The sequence below is a fragment of the Chroicocephalus ridibundus genome, chromosome 16, assembly GCF_963924245.1.
Source record: "Chroicocephalus ridibundus chromosome 16, bChrRid1.1, whole genome shotgun sequence".
Classification (NCBI taxonomy): Eukaryota; Metazoa; Chordata; class Aves; order Charadriiformes; family Laridae; genus Chroicocephalus; species Chroicocephalus ridibundus.
In genome coordinates, this window is record NC_086299.1 from 4308191 (window position 1) to 4335306 (window position 27116).

General features: G+C 40.3%; 1 protein-coding gene across 3 annotated transcripts in view; it reads left to right on the plus strand.

The window, feature by feature from the left end:
• Positions 1-25944, plus strand: part of CFAP74 (cilia and flagella associated protein 74) — a 44828-nt gene extending 18884 nt beyond the window's left edge. For 2 of the 3 annotated variants that reach the window (XM_063353638.1, XM_063353640.1), the window contains 22 exons: positions 604-778; positions 2085-2197; positions 3030-3152; positions 4286-4407; positions 8340-8468; positions 11568-11655; positions 12242-12415; positions 13734-13867; positions 14492-14768; positions 15361-15468; positions 16162-16316; positions 17570-17704; positions 18106-18215; positions 18585-18640; positions 19367-19486; positions 19741-19893; positions 20650-20779; positions 21305-21459; positions 22496-22634; positions 23421-23548; positions 24043-24177; positions 25378-25944. In XM_063353638.1, the coding sequence (XP_063209708.1) occupies positions 604-778; positions 2085-2197; positions 3030-3152; positions 4286-4407; positions 8340-8468; positions 11568-11655; positions 12242-12415; positions 13734-13867; positions 14492-14768; positions 15361-15468; positions 16162-16316; positions 17570-17704; positions 18106-18215; positions 18585-18640; positions 19367-19486; positions 19741-19893; positions 20650-20779; positions 21305-21459; positions 22496-22634; positions 23421-23548; positions 24043-24177; positions 25378-25491 (2973 nt within the window). In that variant the 3' untranslated portion in view covers positions 25492-25944. The remainder of the gene's footprint in view (positions 1-603; positions 779-2084; positions 2198-3029; positions 3153-4285; positions 4408-8339; positions 8469-11567; positions 11656-12241; positions 12416-13733; positions 13868-14491; positions 14769-15360; positions 15469-16161; positions 16317-17569; positions 17705-18105; positions 18216-18584; positions 18641-19366; positions 19487-19740; positions 19894-20649; positions 20780-21304; positions 21460-22495; positions 22635-23420; positions 23549-24042; positions 24178-25377) is intronic. The other variant, XM_063353639.1, reaches the window with a different exon arrangement.
• Positions 25945-27116: the final 1172 nt, after the last annotated feature.

The window sequence follows — 27116 nt, forward strand, 5'->3', positions numbered from 1 at the left end:
TTTCTCTGCATCCATGAAAATTAGGAAGAAATACTTAGTTAAAAGAGGAGATTCTGACAGGGTAATTTAAAATCCTGGCTCCTGGACTTCAGAAAAATGCAAACTGTTGCAAAACTAGCAATAGAGTAGTGAGAATTGGGAGCACTAGCCTGTGATCTTCCTTTAAAAATTCAGAGCTGTTCAAATTACCTATCAAAGAAGGACAGTCACAGTTATGGACAAGCTGTTGTTAGAAGGGAAGGAATCTTAGTCAAACTAAGAATTGCATTGAGGGCTGCTGCCGGAAAACTATAATAATAAGCAGTGTTAAAACGCTGTTAAAAGATTGGAAGGAAGATCTCTCAAATCAATAGTGGAACGAATGCAAATGATTGTAATATTGTGTTCGCTGGAACGTCCTGGGTGGGAATGAAGCAGAGACTGTTGAAGAAACATGCCAAAACTCAGACACTTTGTGCAGAGCTGACAAACTGGGTGGTGTTATAACGTGGAAGAGTTGCAAGAAAACCCAAGTCTGATTTACAAGTCCTTGATAAAATTGGAGCTGGTGCAAGCTCGATAAACAGTCACAGTAGAAAATATTTTTTCTGAGTTTTCTAACAGGTTACTCGACACTTCAGCGGCTGTGTTCCTGAAAAGAAAGTCAGCAATAGTCTTGTGACACCTGTAGTTGAAAAGAAGGACCAAATTTGTGCTGACCACGGTGAAGAAACGCCCTGCAGCGCAGCCCAGGAGGAGCAGCAGAGGGCTGAGACGAGCCTGAGCGGTGGTTCCACAGGTGAGATGACTACTGTAGAAAAGCGGCAGTGCAGTTTCCCAAGCCTAGCTGTATCCATTTGTAGTTTCCTGTAATGAACTGTGGGATTCAGTTTGCAAAGTTACTCAGTAAATCAAGAAGTTTGTCATTCTAGTAGTAATGTTATATTTCTTTGTATGCTGTCTCACCCAAAATGACTAAAAATAACGTACTGACACCATTATATCAAAAGCAGCAGAGAATCTCACTTCTCATTAGTGATCAACAATTCGGTCTCAGAAGAATACAGAAGCCGAGTAGCTTACAGAAACTGCAAAATTGTTATCATTCTTGTCTCAGCAACTGAATACCCACTTCTCAGAATAGAAATCCACATGACAGGTTTATTTTTGTAGTCTGTAATTCTAGGAACAAGGAAGCAGAAAGATGAACCTCCTCAGACATTTTCCATCTCATTCCTAATGTTTACTATGTGCCTAATAAAATCCAGAAAGACTAAGAAAGACTTTCTTAATTTCTTTCTTATCTGTATTCTTTAATATTTCTTCATGATATTGATCATTCCAATTGCAGGAAACTAAAAGTTCCATGAAAAGGTTGTGGGTGGTTTTTCTTTTTAAATCTAGGATCTGTATTGGGAAATGGAGTGATTCCATTAATCATGGTAGCGGTCTCCACAGAACACATACCTTTAAAGATGTTTTCAGACCTTAAATAAATAAAATAATCCATTGCTTTGGCACACTACCATATCTCATGACACCATGAGCTTTTTCCTGGTTGACATGGAGCAAATGGTTGCCAATCGATTACTGTCATACAGTCCAGAGTTAACTTCGTCTCTCTCGTGATGCATTAATTTAAGGCACTTCGAAGCCCTGGTGGGAGACTGTTTAATTAAAAGGTACTTATTATTGCAGTTGTTTGAAAATAAAGCGAAGCAGCACTTTCACTTGCTTTGCAGAGCCTCCTGACTGCATTGCTTTGTCCCACTGAAATTGTACTTGAAGCCCAGTTTAAGCTTTCAGCTGAATTTGCATTTCTTGATGTAACAATCTCCAATATATACTTTATCTTACTGAACCATTAATATTGTTACTGTGTCGTGGAAGGCTCAGGTGCCTAAGGTGGACTTCTGGATGAGGGCAAAGTTGTATGGCCAAACAGAAATTTCCTTCTAGGCATTTATTTCCACGTCATTGGTATACATTATTTGATTTGCAGTACTGACCAAAATCAATGTACTTCTGCTCTGTTTGATATTTTTTAGTGAATCTATACACACATCCAGAATTTTGTGGGGGTTTGTTTGTGTTTTTTCCCCCAGAAGGACTTGGTCAAGACGTATTAAATTCCAGAGCAGCTCTAGACACGGGCAATGCGCATAATTTAGTAGAACTTTCTGCTGAAGAAACACCAGTTGAAATCATGCTTGGAAAGGTAATGAATATCCTGAGATGCAGACAAGGTTTTCACTAGTCTAAGCCTACATCAAATAAATTGCTTTGGCTCTGGTGGGAAATGCTTAAGCGCATGATCAATTTCAAGCCCTCTGGACTTTGCTGTATCACAGTTAATTCTTAAAATGAAATCATATGACACTTGCTCTTTCTTTTGACCTATAAAGACTTATTTGAGCTGAGATTCTGTAGAGATTTACATTTGCCATAATTTAACTCTTTCTCTTTTCTCTTTTTTAGTCAAACTGATTTTTCTGCTGTGGTGTTCTGTGGTCATACAAAGTCTAGTGACAGTACAAAAGGAAGAATGTCTGGGAAAAGTCAGACTTCAGCCATATTAAAAAATCTGGGGACGAGAGCCCAGATACTGGTTCATATTAGCATTTATGGCTTCTGCCTACGCATGCAAAAGGCGGGGAGACCTAATGCTGAAATCAGTGGAGTTGTTGAGTGGTAGCACAAGACAGATTCTCCATGGTTTAGTTATATGCTCACCAATACATGATGGAAACACTTTGGTAAAGCACATTATCTAGCTGTCGTGCAGTGAAAGGAGGCTCTCAGTAAGATCCTGACCATGTCTGTTGTGAAACCATGTGCCATGCCCAGTCTTTTCCCCACACAGAACCTCCTGGGGAGCTACTGACAAGGACTTTTCCCCTTGCATAGTGCATTCATTCGAGTTACAAACTAGGTGTAATAGAGCGTTTGTGTGGTATGAGTAAATGTTGCTTCTTTATTTTGATACAACTTATAGCCAGCTACAGTAATGCAGTCAGATTTTCATTAAAAACATGTTACTTCTTGTTTAGGTTACTGAAGGTGAAATTGGACCCTTTAGCTCAGTCAAACTTCAGATTCTATTTGTCCCAGCTATCCCTGGGGATGTGCGGGCAGAGTTTGTGATCATGTTTGACAACCCAGACTGCAAACCGGTGAGTGATTTTGTGCAAGACTTGCTTCAAAACACTGTAAAAAAGAGTTTAAAATCCTCCTACTTCTGCTTTTCCCAAGATTTAAAATTGCTCAGCATCCTATATTAGAAACAGGAGAAGGAGGTAGAGGAAGATGTGTTTATGAACGTTCTAAGAAATAATGAGGTACCACATGATTATGTATCGTGTGGTTTGATGGGAGGTAACTTTGTAAATCACAGCTCTTCTTTCTGGTGCAGTACGGTTATTAAACCTGTTGATTCTCTTAAATTTCCATGCAAATACTGCTGATATTCCCATTTTATCAAACGTTGTGCTGGAAAACATCTAATGTCCTGGAAACAAATACAAAAGTATTCTTCTCTATTCCCAACCTACGTAGCTTATTTTCTTTCTGATATGTCAGAATTGGAATTATTTAGCATGCAGCAGTGAGAGTGATGTGTGAAAGCTGGAAGAGATGACAACTTTAGTTACCACTTCAGCATATTTTGATTCCACACTTTATTGGAAGCCAAGTTCTGCCTGGGAACAGTTCACAGAAGCTTGCCAAAAAAATAAAGAAAAAACTTCCAAGAAGCTCCATAGGCCAGTCTTGGCTCTGCCCAGGGTCTGCAGATGGACTAGGCGACAAAAGGAGCTGCCGGCGCCTGCTGAAGGCTCCTTCGGGTACCCTCTCTCTCAGGATCATTTTATCCAAGCCTGAGCTATGTGGTTACTGATGTCAGACCTGAGGTTGTTATAGGAATTACAGCACTGTGCTGCCATTACTGTATTTCTTTGCTGGCTAAACAAGCTGTAGTCTCTAGAGTTTCTGAATTATGGCACGCTCACTTTAGCTACATGCACTTTAAATATTTCTTTTCATTATCACAGGCAGCATGCTCTTCCTTCATGTTCTCTGTCAAAGAATCCAAACCAAAGTATAATTCTTTTTTCTTCTGGGACACTAATATCTAGGTTTATTTTACAAATTATATTCATAGCTCTGACTAATGAAAGAACCTGTTGCAATATGAATAATAAATTGTTTTACTCAGCTGTAGTTTATAGCAGAAAATCTTACCCTGTCTAGATCAGTAAGAATTGGAGACTAACAAAAAGAATTACACTCTTGATTTATGTATGAACAGCTGTGCTTTAGTGCCATTGGAGTTTCTATTGATGTGCCGGTCTGGGTGCCCAATCCCAACATTGATTTAAAGATCTGTATGTATGACCGACTCTATCAGGATTGCATTGTGATTCGAAGCAGGTGAGTTACCCTTTCATTATCAGCTGCCCTCTCTACCTAAGTAGTGAGATCTTAAGGCACAAGGTGATGTCTTGAGGTACCACTGTTACAGACCCATCTTGTCATCAGAGGAAGCTGAAGAATGGTTTGCTTTTTCCCTTGGCATTTCAGGAGGACTTCCTGATTACAAGCCCTCTGAGTTCTGTGGAATTTGGATTTGGGTATCCTGCTAGCCCAGATTCCCAAGAGCAGCCATAGCTATGAAGTCTCTGGGTTAATACGTGCCTTTCCACTCCTACAAGATTCCCAATGTTGTACCTGTTCTGTGGTGTAACTGTAAAGTCCCTAGGGAATAGCAACCCTACGGAATTTCATCATGTGAAATTTGCACAGTAAAGGTTAGGGAGATAAATGTGTCTAAAGTTAAGTGCGCATTGGGTATAATTGATTCAGACAGGAAATTTTATGAAAGAATATTTTTTTCTCAGCTGTTTCACTTTAATTAAAGTCCCCAGAAGACTTACGATCTGGAAGCCAGCCTCATGCAACTGTTCTTTATTGAGGTCAATCACAGTCTTAAGAGACTTGGGACATGATGCTGGATAAATCATGTCAGTCCTTTTGTATTTACTGGGAATGGTACAACTTTTCCTAACCTATATAGGCATTGAGCGCGGTACTCGGGTGACAGGTACCTCGTAAGTACACGGATAGTGACTGAATACCAGTTTATGGGGGAAAAGTATCTGGGCGTTTTTGTAGCCCAGGTCAGTAATGTCTGAAGACTGGTTCTGTTTGCACTGTAGTTTGACTATTTCAGGTCACTGGCTCCCAGAGATTTCCTGCTATTAGAGTGGTTACATGAACTTGTACTCTCTTAATTGTCTTCAGGTGCTGGGTATCTTCCTTCTAGCTAATGCAGTCACTACTGAATGCTTATTTTAACAATTTGCACTTCTTAGGTTCTATTTAAATAGGATTGGGGTGGGCTTGTGGGAGGGTGGGGGAGAGATGGGTTCTGTAGAAGGCATCCATTCTTAAACCTCTTACCAGAATTACAGACTGCAGAGATTCTTCACAGTTGGAAAGAAATGAGTAAAGCTGTTATCTCAGAAATTCAGCTTACAGATATGACAAGCACAAGTCGTTATGTAAGTGATTTTACTTGGTCTAGATAACCCAGGGATAAAACTTATAAGTACAGAAGCAGAATAACTCTCCTAATGAAAACTTAAGGGGATCCCAAAGATAGAAGCTGTCAAATTGCTTAGGGCAAAACTTCTTAACTGAGGGAAAAATCCTGCTGATCCTTCACCAAGTTTCCCTAAATTAAGAGCAGTTAATATGTTGTGTACTGCCCTTAGTACCTTGGCAAATCAAGTCTTTGATTTGTCACCCACTTCTCCATAATTAGTAAAAATTGTCTTTGTTATACAGTCATTTGGGCTGAAATTCAAAGTATTTCATGTGCAGGAATATAATTTCTCAACATTTTATCCTGCAAAAGTAGATAGGCTTCATGGATGAGTTACATGTGGTGTCTGAGAAGTCGCTTCCTCCGGTAGCTACTGAAACTTTTCTGTAGGGTGTATCAGAGGATTCCTCATTGCTACATGGTACATGTCAAATCACCTCTTGAACAGAATGAATTTAAACTGCTGAAAACAGCTATAAATTACTATCAGTCAAGATCAATTTCTTAGGTTAGACTAGTAAGTAGCTGTATTTTCATGGTGAAAAACTAGTGAAAGGGAGTTTCACTAAGGTCTGTGGTCTGGAACTACGTACAAAGGATCCAGAGCCAAGGACAGTTTTCAGGCTACAACGAAGTGTCCAAACTGCTGTCAACATACAAAGATAATAGTTTGTTACCACAGCTTTATGTGGGAATTGTATATCAGCTAATGAGTTACTCCAGTGCTGTCTGTGAACTACTGCTGGTGGCAACCATTCCCTGAGGGAGACCAAAGGTGAGGTTCCCACAGCCCTGCTGGAAAGATCTGACAACTGCAGACATGCCTTACCTGCTGAGAACTCAAGCTCAGCTCCAGTAGATGTGGAATCTTAGTAGCATACCTTCTAGAACACACATTCTTTAATTAAATGTTAGATACTTAAATAATCCTGCCATTCCTGAATATTCTTACAAATTTCTGTCCTGATCCCTAACTAGTTACAGAAAAGCGGGGGGGGAAAAAACAAACAAACCCCCAAAAACCACCTAAAACTTGTAGCAAAAGAATTCTTTAGATTTTCAGGGCAAAATTTGGCTCAGACCTGGGGGAGATGATATAGTAGATGAGACACATAGAGATGACGTAGCCTTTTGTTCACCACCAATACACACAGACACCTGACAGAAGCAGCGCAGAAAGAACTTGCCTGTGTCTCACTGCTGCTGCACTCTATGACACTGTAGTCTGTAGCTTAAGTAGAAGATCAAGTTTTCAAGTTAGTTAGCTCTGGCGCTTACGTGCCCCAGCAGGCTCTGTAGAATTGCAAAATGTTAGCTAATACTGGGTTTGGTTTGGGTTTTGTGGCTTTTTTTTTTTTTCTGGTCACATAGAATATGGTAATCAAGAAGCATAAATAAGCAGCATAAAGGATGGAAGTGTCTTATCAGAATCCTGTTCAATATAAATCACTTTGAAAAGTAATTTCTTTGGCAGGTTATAATCTGCAGTGATTTAATGAAGTAGTATATAGTTCTCTTAGATTGTCAACAGTCAGAAATCAGTCCAGGCTCCCAGTACCACATGCTATAGCTGTTGATTTAGAGCAGACCATCTGGACTGACAGCTTGTAAACCAGTCCAAGAGAAGGAAAATGACAAGCTGAAATATTTGTAAATTGCTTGGCAATTTTGCACATAGGCATAAAATTCCAAAGCCAGGGTATGGTTTGTGGCTATCGCTGTATTATAACATGGCCAGAACTCAGTAAACAGGGAGACATGTCCTGGCTTCCAGTACGCTATTCGTAGGGCAAATTGATCACACCACGACTCCTAGCCCTGTAGAGTATCTGCTGTTAGAGGAGTCTTTACAACAGATCTGTGAATTCACATTATTTAAAAGAAGCCACCGCGGTTTTAGGGAGAAAACCCAAAAGCAGCAGCACGCTCAGTGCATTTCTGAGATAAGACAGCCTCCCCTCCCTCTCCGAGTTTGAGGGTGTTTTTTTCTGCCTGTGTAGGCTTAATTTTTGGTACTGAAGGTTTTAAGATAATTATAATGATAATGAGGCTGAACGGGATTCACAAACTAGGTGCACGTTGATGTTTTAGTTGTATTATGCTCTTTCACGTTCATTCTTTTGGCTACAGGCCGGGACATTAAGTGCTCGTTAGCCACTTAAGCAGCATCTGGGTATCCTGGGCCACACTTAGGGGGTGCTGCTCTTCGTTTTTCTTTGTGGCATCCCACCCACCACCAATTGTTACATAGCCTGGACCCAGCATTACACGATTACTCCTTTGCCATCTCGTGCGGGTTCTGTGCTGCAGCTCGGACCAATTAGGTGTCTCAGACATTGAGTGATTCCTATTGATTCAGATAGAGGAAATGTATGTTAGGAGCATATAATTAGCTGATATTTCACAGTAATTTGGCTTTGACTTTCCCCTGACCTTACTTACCCCTGTGCTGCACTTGGATAATTATGTTCCCATCAGCTGTGTGTATTGCTTCAAATGCAGCTGGGTTTACTTATAGTACTTGCAAACCCTTGTTTGCTATACTTATCTTAAAAGAGAATACAACTGTGTGATTTTGCCGTAGCAGTTTTACATGCCTATCGCTTTTAAAGGAAGCTTGGAATAGTTATAATTGTAATGTAGAGTAGGGATGCAAGGGGTGGGGGCCAGGGGGGATCAAACTCTTGAGAGCAAATATTGCTGCCGTGGCAGGACAGGTAGCCTCAAAGCCACCTAAGCACGTCTGATCTGTTTGCAGAGCAAAAGCCACGCTGCGTTTGAAGTTTGAAATACGCAAAGAATTGAGTAAGCACATGGAGCTGCTTCCAAAAACAGGTTACATCCAAGCTCAGTCATCCTTCAGCGTGCAATTGAAGTTTCTGCCCAGGTAACCTCACAAGCTTAATCTTTTCAGTACTTAAGACAATATCTGGAGGAGGCTGTCAGTGGAAAACCTGAGCAGGTCAAAGTTTTTTTCTTCCTTCACACGGTAGCAGGCTGGACATGCTGCTGGTGTCAGTGTAGTCCTAGTCTCCCCCCTCTTGCCCCCCCATAAAAGCTGCCAGATGCTCAAGGAGGAAATGAAGTTGGATCCCATACCTGCGAGGAAATGCTTTTCCTGTGGTGACAGCAGCAGTGTGAAAATGTTAGCAGTTGTGTTCCTGGGAGGCTGCTCCCGTTTCTGTGGGGAAGCTATTCTTATCCAAGAAAGAGGCTATCTAGGCCAGGTGGCTACTTCATGGATCACTGATTAAATAATTTCTGGACAAGAAGTCCTGTGCTTGCTAATTAAGGTAAGAATGGTTGGCCTTTCTGTTCATATCTCTCCTACCCATGTACATTTTTCCCCAAAATATGAACATTTTGAGTTTCAAGTGGCATTTTTATATAAGATCTTCCAAGATGCTAAAAGCCTTATCCCAGAAAGTTTCTCTTCTCCATTTCATGAGACATCTACCTCTACAAACATAATTGGGTTATAAGAAACAGAGAATTCCATTTTTTAAAAATTTAAATGCAGTAGTTCCTGTTGACAACTGTTAGTTTTATTTACCTCATCATTGCCATCTTAAAGAATTTAGCAGGACGTTTCTTTTCAAATACAAATTAAATGATACAGATCTTAATTCTGGTGTACAGCCAAATACTTTGGCAGCTTCTGCACTGATCGCTGCTGCTAACCTGCTGCTTTTCTCATGTAGTTTATCTAGTCCCACTGATGTCAGTATATCATGGATTTTCACTCAGCATCTGTGACTCTAAATTGAGGGTCAAAACACTGATTTTTAAATTTTTCACCAGGTTAGCATTCAAAGAACTGAAAGTATTTACAGTTCTTCCAACATCTCAAATCCTATCAGATTACAACAACAGTAACCATTATTATGACACTTTCCAGTTCCTAAACTTCAGATGCTGTAAAGCACCGTTACACTGAGTGGATAGAAGCAGAGCTTGGATTTAGAACATTAATCTTCCTTTGAAAAATGGGGAAGCTTCAGAAAGGAGATTTGATGAGATTAAGGCATTTCTGACACACAAAATAAGTATCGGGCTATTTCAGTATACAGCTCAGTTTTAAAAGACGGACAGGGGAAGCGCATGTCTGCCAGAGGAAGATGAGCTTGCTGCAGGGTGATGTGAAGTACTGAGATAGTGAACACTTCTGGAAATGCCTCCTCATTGACTTAGTATTATAGGCTATATTAATAGAATAGCTATTTTAAAAGTAACATAAAAGTAAAAAGAAAGACTCATTCAGCAATACAGATAGATGCCTGAGGCTTGGGAAATTCTCCCGAGTATTCTGTGCGTGCTTGAAATGCTTGGTCAGATGTTACAATACTCTGAACTTGCTGGGTGTTTGAAGCCGACATCTTCTGTTTATTTGAAGGCAAGTTCTCTAATTTGCTGACTTTCAGAATTCCCAAATACCACATCTTTTAGTTTTTCTCCATTTGGAACTAGTGCTGCAGATGCTGGCAGTCTAAATCTGATTTGTCTTTCATGCTTCTCTTTAATTGCTTTTAAGCATGAAGATGCCATTTTCAGAGAACGATCCGAAGGATTTCAGTATCTTTTCCCCAAGGCATAACAGCTAATTTAGAGTCCATCACTGTGTACCTACAGTTACAATTATATATTTTTTTTCCCCCCTCCGGATTATTTTGTAATGGATTAATTTCTTCTGCTATTCTAATGCCCTGTGACAAAGACAAAACCGATACTTTATTCCTACCTTGTGTTTAACTCCAGTTCCTATCTTCAAACAAGTCAGCAATACCTTTGAAAATCACCTTCTAAAGTCCCATCTCAGACTTGCGGAGTAACAGCCAGCAAGATTTTAGATCACCATGGTGACTGAGTGGCTGCTACTTATTCATTAACTATTCTTTAACAATACATTAAAAAATTGCATGCAATTCCAGTAGTAGTAGTAGGAACATTAGCGCTATGGAGACCTGAGAACAGGAAGCAATTCACTCGGGTGCTGGAAGACACTATAAATATACCAGCGGAGCTAAAAATGCTGGAGCTTTTGTATTGGCTTGGCTCGCAGCTCTGAAACTCAGCGTATGATAGCAAGATGCTTCAGCTACAGAAAAATGCATATTTCTTATAAATTGCTAATCTGGTATAATCAGACACTGTTGGTCTCTAACTTGTTTCACTTTCTTTATATCTCTGTGCTTTGTGATACAATTGATTCTGCCTCAAACTGGCTGGTAATTAACTACCATCAGTGGCGAAAGGACGGGATTGCCCAGGTCAGGTTGGTTATGTGCGGTGGCTGCAGCGATGATGCAGAAGGCTTATGTTCTGATTATAAAGTAAGCTTTAAATTTTTTCAGAATTTTAAATGACTGGATGGCATTTCAAAACAGGATAAATGGATGCAGATCTCTGTGTGTAACTTCCTTAAACTCCTGTGTGTCCAAAATCCTGTCTTTAAGAAAAAAATAAAATTAAAAAAAAAATCCAACATTAATGTACAAGGTCAATTATTCTAAGTTCCTGGCTAGATCCCCTTGCCACGCGTGCCTGTGCAGAGCAGGCTCTCTGGAGGTATGCCGTTCTGCCATTGTACAGGAATCTGTGACAAGTCCATAATATTTCTGATCTGACTCCATCTTCCTTTTTTGGGTCAGAAGGTGGAACTTCATAGGTCACTAATTTTTGTTTGGCATTTTCTTCCACCATTTTCCCTAATACTTGCATATATCTTGCATACAAGATTTTAGTTCAGCTTCACTTCAGTGAAGCACTGGAATTGATGCTTAACCAACTACATATGTGAATACTTCTATTTGAGCACAAATGTTGTGTTAAGATTAAAAGCTATGAAGTATAAAACTTTTAGACCTTAAGTAACAGGTTTGGGTTTTTTTTGTGTTTTGAAATACATCCATCAAAAGTTTACTATTCCACTTAGCTAGAAAATAGTTAAAATCTTTTTATGAAACTGAATGTACTTTTTGATTTTTAGGCACTCTCTTCCTGAAGATGCAGGGAGCTATTTTAATGAAGAGACAAGAATTCTGGAAGTTCCAGTGACAACACTGATTGGGGAGACGGTTGGTGACTTTTATTATGCAGGTTACGAGACTGACAGCAGACGTACATTATTTTAGTGAACGTTCACTTAATGATACCTGATCTCAGATTAGTTCTTTACTAGTTGAAGTCCGGTGATAACAGTAAAAGGTGCTTAAAGTGATAATACAGGTTTGATAGTTTCTTCTTGTCCCTGTGTTTACAATACAGAAAGTTCAATCCTTTCCAGTTAGTGCTTATCTGTTCCCCAGCAGTTTATTTGGTACCAGAGAGTTATCAGATACTGTATGGCAATCATTTCATTCTGATCTGTACTGCAGATGTAGCATATTACATGTCCTGGAGATACAGGTGTGATTCCATTCTAGCATATGGAATTTGACATAGAGCTATTACTTTTTTAATTATGCTTATCAAAGAGACATTTCCCATTGCTTATTTTTGGAGAACAATGAGGCTGGCGTTCAAGATAGATATGTTACACTGACGTGTGTTAATGTCAAGGAATGGAGTAGAATAACTCTTTTGCAGTTATCTTCTTGGATGACATTTCACTTAAATGCTACAGATGGCGGGTTTTATCCTGTGCTCTTGCATTTGTTTCAGGCTAAAAAAGTTAATTTTACTGTCCATGCGATTGTTACTACTTCTGATTTGGAAATCAGCCCAGCACGAATCAATTTTGGATACTGCACAATCTATGAAGCTGTGCAGGCAAATGTCAAGCTAACAAACAAATCCATCTTGCCGCAAGAGTTTGGATTTGTGGGACTTCCAGAGGTATGTAGCTATGCCCCCCACACCTCTTCTTGTATCAAATATATTTAATTATTATGAAAACGTGTTTCAATGTGAGTGTAAATAAATCATGGCTGGTTCTTGCAAACCCATAGAAATGCTTCTGCCTGCAGCACTGTGGAAATGCACAGATTAGTTCTGGTGCTGGTTTGTGTAAATTTCATCTTATTATACCCTAAGCATTTTCCAAGCACTATAAACATCTTTGAGGAGATATTACCATTCTCACCTACGTAAGGCTAACTTTATCCTATTAGAATACCTGTTTTTTACACCAAGAAATCTACTAGCAGAATACCTGGTGCCCTTTTCTTTCAGACTGACAGGTCGCTTCTACTACTGAATAAAGCAGGCTCAGGGGTGCTGCTTTGGCCTTGAGGCTGAGGAATATCGCACAGTTTGCATCCAAATGCCTAAACACTTTGTCTTTAAAGCAGGATGGCTGTGTCCAAACTGCTTATTGGGAATCATCCCCTGAACTGTGCCTAGGTATTTTCTGACTGACTGTAAGTTGATGTGGAAGCTAAATTAATCACAGGAGCTGCCAGTTTCATGTGGGCTAGGTCTACTGAATTTTTTATTTTTTTTTGCCAAAAGTTAGCTGCTCAAGCTTCATAATAGCACGATGATCGCAGTGTGAAATGGTTTAGCATATTGGAATCGGAGCTAGAAGAACCTGACATTTAATTAGGCATTCTCTCTTTCTCTGCTGGTTTAGGGATTAAAATCAAGGAGTTAGCTAAAAGAAAGTGGCATCTTCAGCTTCATTAAAGCTTTACTTCACAGCATGTGTTTCATGATTAGCTTAAAACGCGATGGGAAGACATTCTTGAATCATCAACTCAAACGCAAACCAATACACATTTGTAGATATTAAACTGGTACTTGTCACTGTGGTATCTGCCATCATACAGCCATCAGCTTCTCAAAGATACAGGGGGATCTGTTGAGATTTTTGTCATATTTCGTTGTCTATGAAGAATAAATGGACATCATTAGAGGAAGGTGATTACCATAGATGGTAAGAAGCTGGGGAAGAGATTCTGCTGAAGTCTGAGTTAATGGATTTAATGCCTTTCAAGTTACTTTGAGATTAGAAATCTTCACATCAGACACTAGTCACTAACTCAGGTGAAAGCTTCTCACCAGAAGGTTTCTGTTTTCCTGATATTTGTACATTTAAGAGCAAAATTTTCTTATCTTGCCGGTAACGTCTTATTTTAATTTAGGAATAATTTGATAATTTAACAAATAATTTCTTATTTTAATAACAATAATTTCTAATCCTGACATTTTTAAGTTTGTTGAAATTCAACCCAATGATGGACTTGGAATTCTTCTTCCTCTTGAAAGCCTGACACTGGACATAATCTTTAAAGCCAACAAGGCGAAAGAGTACAGCTTTGAACTAACCTGCAAGTCGGAGATTAATAGGTAAGTTAAGAAACTGATTGAGTAGCAGGTAATCTAGAAGTCTAAATCCCAGAGGATTTTCACTGTCAAGCTAGTTCAGAAATTAAATCCCTGCCTACTTTGAAGAGATGAGGCTAGAATCAAAATGTGAGGCGGTAAGAATTCTCCAGTTGACAAGAGCTGCTCGGTACCTGTTAGTTTTGTCTTTCATTTACATGTCTGTCTTTACTGAGATGACTTTTCCTATCCCACCTGAAACTTGCCCTTGTCACATACCCAAGCTGCAAGTTTACCCCAGGTTGTCTCAACCTGTGATGTTCTCCTTGCTCTTTCAGCAGAATTTCTGCAGGACTCTTTTTAGTAAAAATGCCTCATACATTAAGCTAATGCTACTAAAATAATGATGGCGCAAACTTTGATTTGACTGGATGTATTTCCGGAAGTTCACAGAGGAAGAATTCAAGTAGGGACTCTAGCCAATTGTGCATTAAAAATAGCTAGTATTATTGTTCATCTTCAGGCAAAATTCCCATTGCAAAGCTTGAAATTCTGCTTAAATAGGGACTACAGGATTAGTTCCCTATTTTCCGGGCTGATTAAGAGACTATTTTATGCTGAGACAATTTATCATGTGTTTATTTTTAGACAATTCAAGTTGTCATGCAGAGCAGTTGGAGTCCACCCACCTCTTGAATTGTCTCATTCCTTGGTTCAGTTTGCTGCAACAGCTTTAAACAGTGTGTCCACAGCAACACTGTACGTGATAAATTCCCATGTGAGTGTCAACCCCGTTACTCATCCTGTCCCAAGAATTGGCAAAGGGGAAGTTGCCCCTGTTGGACCTACTTCCTTTGAATTCCGTGTGCCAGAAGCCTGTCCAGTGACAGTCACACCTTCTGTTGGAACTGTGTTGCCTGGGAAGGTAAATTCCCTTTAAACATCAAGTGTTCTGCCATATCTTTTGATCATCTGCATCCCTACAAATGCTGTCACTTGTAAATAAAGCTCGAAATGTAAATTATTGTTAGAATAGCTGGAATATTTTGTATTGTTAGAAATAATGTTTTAAGTCTGATGTTAGGGGTTAATCATCTGATCAGGTAAATGCTTTATGGGAGCTTTAACCCTGAATGTTCTTTCCCTCGTGTTGTCATTATGATTTATTTGAAGAATGTTTAACTGTCAAAGCTGGTCATGTAAAACCAGCCCACTGTAACATAGTGAACTTCCAAAAAAAATGCAAGTGACCATATCTTTAGGATCACCTTATTTGCTTGGGGGGGGGGAAAAAAAAATATTTTCTTTAGAATCATAGAATCATTTTGGTTGGAAGAGACCTTTAAGATGATCAAGTCCAACTGTTAACCTAGTACTGCCAAGTTAATCTTAATTAACTTAATTAACAAAGTTAATTTTTTGCTGACAAGTATATGCTCCTTTTGAGCTTTGGAGGTATAACACATGTCTGAGGGCTGGATTTTGCCCATGGTTCTTGTGTGTGCTCTCACTCCCAGAAAAGCTTGATTGAAGTGTCCTTCAGACCAACGCTGCCAGATCAGCAGATCCGAGAAGAGGCAGTTCGGAGGCTTTGCAGAGCAGCTGCGGCAGGGGCAGAAATACAAGTAAGGAATGCTAAGAACTAGCACATGCTGTTGATCTGGTACTTCCAGATATTTGTTTCTCTGGATGGTATTTTTATCATAAAATTATTTGCATGTTAATGAAGCCCAAACTCCTGATCCGCGCAAGACCTGCCTGAAAAGGACAAGAGTATGACTGTGCTGTTGCACTTAATGCATAGTCTCTTCACTGAGCAATAATTCCATTTCATGCTAACAGTTTCAAAAGCATTCCTAGAGGACTTTCTTGCAAATGCTAAATGCAAATACTTCTTAAAAAAAAAAAAGTTTCTACACTCCTTGCAGATTTAGAGCATATGTGGACTTTATATGCAATGCTGTGGGTCACTTAATTTATGTTAATTTATGGTTGTCTTTAATTATGAGATAAATAGGTAAAATTCCCATGAAAGATAGTCTTTTACTTGTCTGCTCCAATAGGGGAACTCTTGTTTTAAGATGGGTTAAAATATTGTCCATTTCAATTTAATTTTACATTATTGGACATGTCTGTAATAACTGCCATGTCTGTGGCTCGTTACCACAATCCTGCTGCTGTTACCTTCCTCCGTGCAACCTCTCGCCTCTAAGGTTCTGTATCTTTCGGCCAGGGACTGTGTATTTGTAAGTTGATGTCTCGACTGGATTACCAGTGATCACCCTCAGCATATAATGTCTCCCTGTGTGTGTTTGTAGAAGAGGAAGAAAGATGAAAAAAAAGAGGGAAAGAAATCAAGCATTTCCATGAGCAGGCAGCAGTCTTCCAGACAGCTTGTAAGGGATGGAGGCAACAAATACCTGACTTCTCTCAATAGCTCTGAACAACCAAAATCGGAAGAGTTAAAGCCTGAGTAAGTCAGCAAAAGCCTCTTGTACTACATAGAGGACATTCTCTTTATAAGTGGTTTAATAAATCTACTAAAACCTATAGGTAGACAAGAAAGCAAACTGTAGAGAAGAAATAGCTTGAGCTGTGTTGCAAAGGCTGTTTCCAAAATTAGTGCTGCTTTTAAGCCACACAGCTGTAGCCTCTCATGTCAGGCAAAGAATCCCTTTATGCATCAGAGGGATTGAAGACTTCAAAGAATAGCTCAGAGAGCAGGAGACGTGGCTCTGGGGGGAAACTGGGCTGAACCAACGAGGGTGTTATTTTAAAGGACAACTAGAAAGCTTATCTTAGTTACCAAAAGAAGCTGCTACTAATATACCTTTTCTGAATAGTTCTAACGGAGTCAAATACATTCAGCCCAGATGGAAACCATCTGATGGCCCATAGCCATGCTTTTGGGTTAATTTCTTTTTTTTTTTTTTGAGGGCTTATACAGTCCATCATATTAGTCATAGTCGTCTTCAGTCCCAGAAATGTCATGATGTTGTAAAATGTGCATTTTAAATAGTCGTTTCACAACATGTATACCTCAGTGAGAATTAACAATAATTTGTGCTGTCTAGAAATTTGGATACTTAGATGGAAAATCTGATGCTTGAGGTATCTTGTTTAGCATATAATTCAACTTCTTAGAACCACACTTCTGCCGAAATCTGAGGAATTTAGAAGTGTTTGGAAGTAAATACATGCTTAAACACCAGGCATTTGGCTGGACTGGATGTTAGAGATTTTTGACTAAAATCCTATGTTCGTTGCAACCTATTAATTATAATTTTTAAATACTTTCAGTACCGCTCATAAAAATAAAATTTCTATTTTTAGACTCCCATTACGAAGTATTGCTTGGCATATTGCATTACAGAAATGTGATCATGTGTGTTTATATATATAACTGAAATGATGTAGAAGTACTGGAAGACACTGGGATACTCAATGTATTCAGCATAAGGAAATGGTATTGAGGGTTTTGCAGTCTTTAGTATTGCATCTGTTATCTGGGTTATAGTTTTTTCTCTTTTTTGGTGAGAACAGGAAACCACTTAGTAGGGTGAATCCATCACGGTGCATCAAGCCAGTTGCTTAGTTTCACTGCTATATTCAATTTTGAATGTATGACTAAGAAACAGTAAACACAAATAGCTCAGCAGATATTTACTTGATTTTTTTTTTTTCTCTCTCACTTACTGAGATGATTCTTATTCTTGGATTTTCCAGTTCTGATGCTTATATGGCAGCCCAGGCTTTCCTGATGAGGAATTTCAGGGGGAGCTTTGAAAAATACATCATATCGTGCTTTGTTGCAAGTGGACGTATCGATGAAAGGAAAGGCTCAGAAAACTTGAGCTGCAGGTATTTGCAGTTAGATACTTGCAATTCATGGTAGCTCAGAAATTTGAGGGGAAAATGGTGGGCACACTAATTTTATTCATTTGGGGAGGAAACTTATTTTCTGATCTTCATTACATCATAGGTCAGTAGTAGAAACTCATGCTTACAACCCACTAGTTAAATTAGACTCAAACACACAAATATCAAAGCAGCTTAAAGAATAATTGTATAAAAAATTTAAGCCAGATGTAGATCATCGTTCTGCTTAGGCATACACAAAGTCAGCCACCAAAAACTATGTATTATTTTGTATTACCAAGTTAAAGATATCCTATGATACGAACAGAGTAAGAACAGATTTCTGACAATAGTTTTTATTTGTGTATGATCCAAGAGGAAATATCCTTTTACTATCTCTCTAGCCCCTACAACACCTTGTATCTGGAGCTGCACTGTCCTGCTGTAGCACCAGCTGTTGTGGTCGCTTCAGATAATGGAAAAAACACAGTGGATTTTGGTGATGTTGCCATAGGTATGAAATTTGCATTCAAGTTTTGAACTTTTTCTCTGACGTTAATTTCTTCTAAACATAGTTTTGTGTTTTCTTTTACAATGTTTAGTTGACTTACAAAAGTCAATATAGAAATTAGCCCTGTACTAGGTGCTTAGGTGAAAAAGGAGCCTATCTGGCCAGCTGAGGCATGTAAAAAGCAGACTTGATCCTAAAAGATGGAATTGGGAGCTCTGTCCAAATTTGAAAGTATTTTGGTGAGGTTTGACTCATGTATTAGCCATAGAAATGGAATGAACATTTGGCCCACAAAGAAGTGTGAGTAAACAGGAGGAATGGTAGTGCGTGAGTGAGCATCGTCGCTTTTGGAAATGTTTTTGTTCCTGTCAGGCCACAGAATGATGAAGCGAATTACAATACAAAACATCTCCCCGGAGAAGCTGGAAGTATCCTTTTTTGGAACATGTACGTTAATCTGCTGTTCGGCTTCTGTTTAATTTGGCTCTTTATCTGTAGGAGGAATTGTTTGACACTAAAGCAAGTAGGAGGTAGCAAGTTTCAGACTTAATACACATCTTCTGGAGTGAGGCAGGAGGTGATGTGCGGAATAGATTGAACAAGCCTAGGTCACCTACTGGAAAGCTAATTCCATTCCACCCTTTTAACCAGAAAGAATTCTGCCTAAGCCAAACCTGCGAAGCACTTAAGCCCTTTCTAAAGAGTGTAAGGTACTGATGACAAAGCCAGTTTCAGTACGGGATGAGGTACATGTGAAACAGAACCAACAACTCATTTTTGCACAACGCTTCTCTGAATTTTTGAATACCTGTAAGAGGCTGGGACACTGGCTTGTTTGGGTTTAGCTGAGTGGGATAATGCAGGAGAAGGCATGTCCCTGGTCTTAGGGTGTTAATGACCTGTTCCAGGCAAAACCTGAAAATGGAGTTACGTAGCGATCTTACTAACTGGAAAAGGATCTTGCAGCTATTTGAATTCTGTGGAAAAAAAATAATTGGATTAGTTCTTCTTTTCTCTTAGTTATCCATCTCTGAAAAAGCTTACAGACAGTTGTTTTATACGTCTTTGGTCTAAACAATAGTTAGAATGTGTTCTTCTATCTTTTTCACCAATCTTCGCTTATAAACTTTTTTCCTTGAGTTGCGCTATTTTAGCTCAGATTCTCAGTTCTGAATCCCAACGGGCCCTTCCTGGTGGTGAGACCAGTTGAAATGCTTGAGCCAGGTGAAAGTAAACCCCTTGTCATCTCTTTTTGTCCAAATGAGAATAAATGGGTGAGTAAAAGATACAACAGTAATGGGGAAAAAGAGGAGAGATGTAACAGGCTGTGTAATATACACATAGTACTGACGGGGGTGAGGCTGTATAATAATAATAATAACTTTGTTGCCTGTGCATAGCCCATCCGAACGTTTGAATCTTTGTCTCTGCACTAAATCCAGAAGTTGGGTAGTAACAGCCCATTTGTGGGAGGGGTGGGGGATGTTTCCCTTCAGCAAATGGGCTAACACAGACAACCTCTTGGCAGTTTTTTGAAATGCTGGATGTCCGGACGGCAAAAACCAGTCTAACACTGAGTATCACTGGTCATGGGGTGATGCCATCAATTGTTTGCTCTGTGGAAGAAATACTCAATATGGGATATGTTATCGCCAGAGAGAAGGTGACTTCCACGTTCAAGGTAAATCCCCCTGTGCTGAACCAGACAGTACACCAGCAATTTCTGTGAGGAGGAAGAGGAGCTCAGTAGAGTGACAAACTCTAGACAACAGAATGTAGCTTTAAAAGCAGGTCTGGCAGTGTGATTTGACACTGAGACAGTTTCAGTTCAAAGGTAACAAAGCTGTGTGGGGAGGATCTTGTTAGCTGCTGCTGACCTGCCTGCAGCCTATACAAAAAAACCGTAGATCCAGTACTTTCTATAAAAGAAAGAGAAAAGGTAGATCTCTTTCTTTACTCTGTCCGTCACTGCTATTACAACCGAGGCTGCTCAGTGTCCACACAAAGCAGTGACAGAGGCACATGGTGAAATGCAAAATGCAAAACTCCTCCCAAGAAGAGCACCTGAGGTGCTGCCGAGGTACAGGCTGGGAAGCTTAACCCATTCACTCACTCATATACCGCTAATTCACACAGAAGCAGGACAAGATCTAGGCATAAATTTTTCTCTTCTTAGACTTTGTCTAAATATATCAATAACCAAAATATGTTACTTGCTGCAAGACTCCTGGAAGGAGGCTGGTCCTTGCTTTGGGGGGTGGAGATTGACCTGACTCATTATGGGTAGCAATAACGCATGCTTTTGGTGGCACCCAGGTACCACCATCATGCGGTAATGCAGCAAAATAAATTCAGCCAGTTCACAAAATACAGATCCTACAGGCTTGAGAATCAGTTTTTTTAATGAAAATGCTATTCTGTAAATAAATGTCACCAGATCCAGAACACTTCCATGCTGACCCTGCGATACTCCATGCAACTAGACTCGCTTTCATCAACAAGGGACAAAGATCAGCAGAGAATTCCATCCTTTATTATGTCCTCTTTGCAAAGAACAGAGTTTGTTGGTAAATTTGGTTTTTTCTTTTCTCTCTCTTTTGTTTAAAGACTTCTGAAGTATAAAGCAGTGTTACTTTGTCCTGTTAGATCTACACAGCTGTCAGAACCTGGGGCATCACATCACTGAAATTAAAGACATAATTTTGTTTCCCCAGTAGGAGCTGCACTAATTCTTTCAATATGGGTAGCTGTAAATTTATGCAGCCTGAGCAAATATCCATGAGTGAGGAGATACTAGTGTTTGAATCTAAATAACCCACACTGTAATTGCTTAATAAAGGTTATATTTAAGAATGTCCATCTCTGTAAAAACACGTGCTAGAATATAGGAAGGGTTTGGTGATGCTTCTTCAGTTCCTCTAGAGATGAATGTATTAAGCTGATAGATGGGTTTATCTGGTATGTCTAACACGCTGTTTTGCATCAAGTCTTATTTATTTACTGTTCCAACAAAAATTAATTCGGTTTAAAATATATGAAGTGAAATGGAGCTGTCCTTCTTTCTTATTTGTAGTCTCATTTTTATTTACCAGGAACACAAAACTATAGCGGCTTAAGTGTGTTCAGCATCTTTCCAACAGAAGGAGAAATTGTTGCTGGGAAGAGTCAGGATTTTACTGTTACTTTCAGTCCTGATCACGAAAGCCTGTACTATTCCGACTGTCTCAAGGTTGTGCTCTTCGGCAAGGTGAGACAATCAAGATACCTGGATTATGAAATCAAAGTCTAAATATGACCTACAATGATTTTTATCAGCGTGGGTCTTAAAATTATTTGAAACGCCTACTATCTAGTGGACAGCATTTGTAGGCAGAAATATTATCTTTATTAGATGAACTGATGTATGTTGGAGATGACAGGTTTGGGGCCCACTGACTTTTTTTCAGGTTTTAACTATTCCGTTATTAATTCATAATGATAGTGACTTGGGATTCAGTCCCGTCTTCTGCCCAGCTGTCCACAGTGTGTGAAGGAGAGATGATGGGAGACAGGTGGCTGCCACATTGCTGAGCACAGCACCAAGAGGTTCTCTGCAAGGAGCATTTAATGGCAATGGGGAGTGGAGCTGTGCCCACACGGTGACAGGCGCGGAGTGCCAGGGAGCTGCTCCTGCCTCGCCCAGCGTGAGGAAGGAGGTTCCATCTGCAGAGCAGCAGTGGGGCTCAGCCAGAGCCCAGGGCAGGATGACAGGCTGGCAGCACAGCAGGGGCTTCATGTCGCCTTCCAAAAGAGGCTGACCAAAAGTTAATGAAGAGTGCCAGCTAATGACCATCAGCAGGCACTGCAGAAACCGGTAGTGAGCAAATAAGTTCCATTTCTCTCTTTGCAACTTTTGTATCTCCAGATTATTTTTAGGACTGCAGTTAAGAATTCAAATTGGAATAAGCTGACGATGAATGGAGACTGGTCCTACTTCACAAACTTTAGCCACGTTTGGCAGCAGATAACTTTTGCCTCTTTCAGTGGCTTTAGTATAAATAGCTTGCCCAGTCCCCTCCTGAGGCATGCTGCCCAAGAATGGAAGGCTGTTTAAAACAGAAGTGTTCGAGTGGACAAGACAAGGGGAGGGGGCAGGATTCCTGCGTCAGAGTACGGGGCCTCTTGGCATTTATAGAGGCAGAGGATGTAATAATTTCCAAGCAACTGATGCTGCTGTGTCAGTATTCGGGTCACATCGGTACTGAAGCTGTAACCCGCATTTGAAGCGTTCTTGTCTTATATAGGAAATAGCCCATGTGATCCGCCTAAAGGGTGCAGCAAGAGAGCATCCGATGTTTGTGGAGGGGGGGGTTCCACTAGATGTGCCCATTGAGTCCTTGGCTGTAACATCACCTCCGTCATCGCAGGAAGCACTGAATGGAGGTAATGTGCTACCGCTTACACTTTATTACAAAACAGTAAATAAGACGTGGGCACATTCCTCAGCCCTTAAGAAAAAGCAAATTGAAGATAATGTTTTCAGAATCAGAACAAATAAGCATTATGGTATAGCCTACACTTGTAACACAAAAGAATGCAGGAAACTTTCTCTTAAGGAAAGATTTTCTCTTAATTTTGTTACAGTTAACGACAATCTTCTATCTTTGCAACTTACCTTGAGAAGAAAATGATTATAATTTAATACTGCTACAAAGTATTATGATGTATTTGCTTTCTACCACTTCTCTGACTTGTATTAAATGTTTATAAAATTATTTCATATATAATAACATATCCCAGACTCTCCCAATTGCACTGTTATGAAACAGACACACTTTCAGAGGTTTGAATTTATCCTTCCTTAATTTCTTTGGACAGGATCTGTGTTCAGAGACAGCACATAAACAACTCCTAGCTCCTGAGCTATAAATAAATCCAAGCACATACCATGCACAAGTAGAATATAGTACACACAATGTATGGTCTAGAAAACAAGCATGAAACCTGATAAACAATTAACAGTTACAGTTTGCGATTGCAAATTATGCAAAGCCTCCTTTTGCTTAATTCTTCACTAACTCTGTAGGGATCTCTTTATCTATGCCAACTCATGAATTTGCCACAACATCACTTTGTTTTGAACCATCCTGCTGTAATTTGTGCTTGTTCCAAACTGATAATCACTCAGTTTTGACTGTCTCAGAGTTTACTTGATTCCTATTTGTTTAGAGCTACAAGAACCAGCAAAGTCCATTCTCCTCGTTCTGGAGTACATCGAGGGAGAGAGTCCTCCAGTGCCAGCAAGGGCAGAACTGAAAGTTGGATCTATACAGACAGCTCAGTTTGCGTCTAAGAAGGTGAAGGATATAAAAAGTGCAGTTTTATGTCAGACGCTGTAAGGAATACTCACAGTGTACAAATGGCTACTAGTTCTTTCTGTCAAAAATTCAGTCTATAAATTAAAAAATACAGCTTTCAGGGTTTCTGATAAACTTTACATTATAAAAGCATTGGTGTTTGAAAAGAAAGTATTGTTTTTCAGGGACTAATATGAGGAGTTAGCATTATCATATTAAGTCAGCAACAAAATTAATTTAGCAGATTGCTTCCCTAATTCAGAAATACAGAAGTTTGATCAGAGAACTGAATTACAGGTCTGAACCTGTTATTTTAGCATATTGTGACAACTTGCCACAACGAACAAGATGGATACTTGCAGTTTCAAAGGGCAGAAGAAGCAATTGGGCGAGCAGTGGGCCCGCAGACAGCACCTGGGCTTTAATAAGCAGTGTTTGTGTGTGACGGAGCGGAGCTGGCTGTGCTGAGGGTCTGCCGTGTGTGTCTCCCCTAGAGCGTGGAGTTCAGCCTTGAGAGCCTGCCGCTGCTGCAGCAGAAGGGATTCACCATCGAGGCTGTGAAGGGAACGCTCGAGCGTGGGCAAGTGAAATGCATCGGTGTTTCGTGGGTGCCACCTGCCGACTTTCGAGTAAGTGGCGGTTCTGCAGCCTGTCGCTGCTTGAGCTGGAAGTGCAAGCTAGCTGTTGTCACCCGCCTGGAGCGGCGACACAAAAGCTGATCTGGAAGATGTCGGCAGCACAGGCTGCTTTGACACATTAGGATGACGGAACACGTGTAGTTACCAAAGGAGCATAGGCTGGTGTAAACACTGATGTGAGAATAAAAGCCAGGAACAATAGGTACGATTTGGAGGTTTTGCTACCTCACCACGGATGTCTCCTCATCTGTGTGGTGGAAAGAACAAGCATTAGTCCACTCGCATCTTACAAAACTTAAAATGACTTCTCACTGGTCGCTGCATTATAGAGTCCCAAAGGCCAAAATGCTGCTGCTGTTAACTAAAAAACCACAGCTTTAATCACAGTGAAGTGAGGTTTTTTAATGCCCCCAGTGCATGAAAACCTGCCGTCCTGCTGACACAGAACTAAGGTTCCATGGAACATTCTGCCCCACTGTTCACATTTCTTCAGGCTGTGGGTATATTCCTTTGGTATATTCCTAGAAGTTGGTGGGGCCTTTTCAGTTTTCCGCTTCATGAACTGCTTTATGAACCCCATTTCCCTGGCTGCTTCTGCCTTTTTGTCTAAAATTCTCTACAGGGCTGTGGTTGCCCTTCCTGATTCATCTTCTTGGGCATTCATGGAGCCTGAAAGAACAGACTCCCCTGCTCTTTGTTGTGAGCTGTGTGTGGGATGGCAGAATGAGTAGCTTGTTCCAGAATTAAGAGGTTACTGCTAACCTTATGCAGGAATAAGGCAACAGTTTCTGGCATGATGTTATCAGGTTGACATCGTGCCTCTTCGTAACCACTGGCTGTTACACAAGATTTGTCACTAAGTGATGGCTAACAGGATCCACTGCTTTCGCAACCCTCACTGCAGCGTCCTCTGCTGCTGCTGTGCCCAGTTGTCATGGCTGTAGCGTGGTGACAATATCTGTAGCACTCTGGAGATAGAATCCTTAGTCATTGCCACTTCGCTTACTGCAATACAAGCATTGCGTGGAAACATGCAAGTGCCAACGCAGTGGGAAGAGAGGTAATCTGTAGCTATAACTGGTACTTCTTACAACTGAAATCTAAAATATATAGTTTAGAACTTGATCAACTAATCTGTTCTGGGTACAAAAAAAAAAAATAAATTGGTTTTATGTGTGGATTTTTTTGTAGCCCGATGACCCACTGCTTGTGACAGCCCTCCTGACCTTAAAAGGTGACATTAAGGAAACTTATCAAATCCTCTTCATGGGAAAAGTCGTGTCTGCATATGCTCCAACAAAGTGAGGGAACCAAGCTGAATGGAAAGGAAGATGGAGGCTCATATTACTGGGAAACCATTGGATCTCAGTTGAAACATGGAACGATTTTGGGATTGTTGCAAATATGTGAGGGGAGCGGGGAAGCGGGAAGGAACGTGACATGTAATATTTCTGCTTTTTTCCCCACAAAATTCTATGTAAACTCTGGTTCCACTAGTTTCACTTTCAAGCTGACTCTGTGACTATAACCTTGTGGTTGAAGAAAGAATAAATGAGGGGCCCAAGTAGATGCATCTACTGTTAATCACAGTGTCTTCCAAAGGTGGGCATTCCCTTAGGAGAGTATCTTTTTTACATCTACATGGGTGAGTTTCAAACAACATTATCTTTTTCCAGTTTCAGATGCATTTTAATGGATTTGGAAAATCCTTGACTTTTGCCCTTTTAAGACAAGAATAAAACTTCTTATTCAAGTCTCCTCCAAATCCTTTGGGCAGTCATTCTTACAATGACACATGGTCAGGGAGGAAATAGTGACCACGCTTTTCAGTGAATCGCTGGATGTGGTTAGACACTCGCCCTAGAATCATGGCTGTCCAAGAACTCTATTTCTACGTTTGCTTTCCTCTGGATTCTGATTAAGGGTGGATTTCTGCCTGCTACTGGGGAAGTTGGGGTGCCCTGCAGGTCTAACCTCCTGTCAGGAAGCAGTAGGTAGCTCGGGGAAGAGAAAAGTAGAGGCACTACATTACGGAGAATGAAGGGACCAGGAAGTTAGCAGAAATCGAGAACCATAAATAATCTTTTATATCACGCTCTTTCTTGGACCACAGTAAGTCTGTGGTAAAATTCCCTTACCACTACTCCAGAGGCTTATTGCCATTTGGCCCTGTGTAGCTGTTAAAATTGCTTATTTAGCTTATGCGGTAAGAAAATAGAAACAGACTATCTGTAAATATCCCTAAGGTAAAATGTGTCAAGCTAGTGGGACTGCAGGAAAAAGCAGTAAAGCAATTGTCACAAGAAATATTTTAACTCGTTTCCCCCTTTTATAGAGGATGCCTGTCTAACCGATGAAGAGCGGCTCCTTGTTTTCCCGTAGACAGTGTGTTTGATCCATTCAGATCTGTTCTCATTTAATAATGGGTCAAGTGGCTGCGAAGTTACTTAACTCTTGGGTCTAAAGCACCACAGCTGCAGCTGCAATAAGCAGTGCCTGTGGGAGGAGGCAGGGGCTGGGGGTGGCGGTGACAGCCAGGGACAGCTCTGCCCTCCCGGGAGAGGCACGGAGCGTCTGCTGGCACAGCTGGGGCCATTGGGTTGGAGTTGAGGACAATGAAGGTTGTGTGCTGATGCTCCTACAATCCTTGCAGCCCTAAAAGCCAGACGAACCACCACTACACAAAACGAAACTGTTGCAAGTAGTTTACTGCGCAGTTGACAGTTACCTAAGGACAGGGAAGTTTTCAGAAAGCCAGGAAGGTGCAGCGTGTTGGAGGGGAAGGTTTATTTCAGGAAGCTAATTTGGGGGCATCTGTTATTTGAGGATCCTTTGGATTTCACTGTTGGAAACTGAAAAGTGATGGCTGAGACCAAATTAGTCTCTAGACTCCCATAGCCATATAATGTGCTGAAAATAAGTGTAAAGTT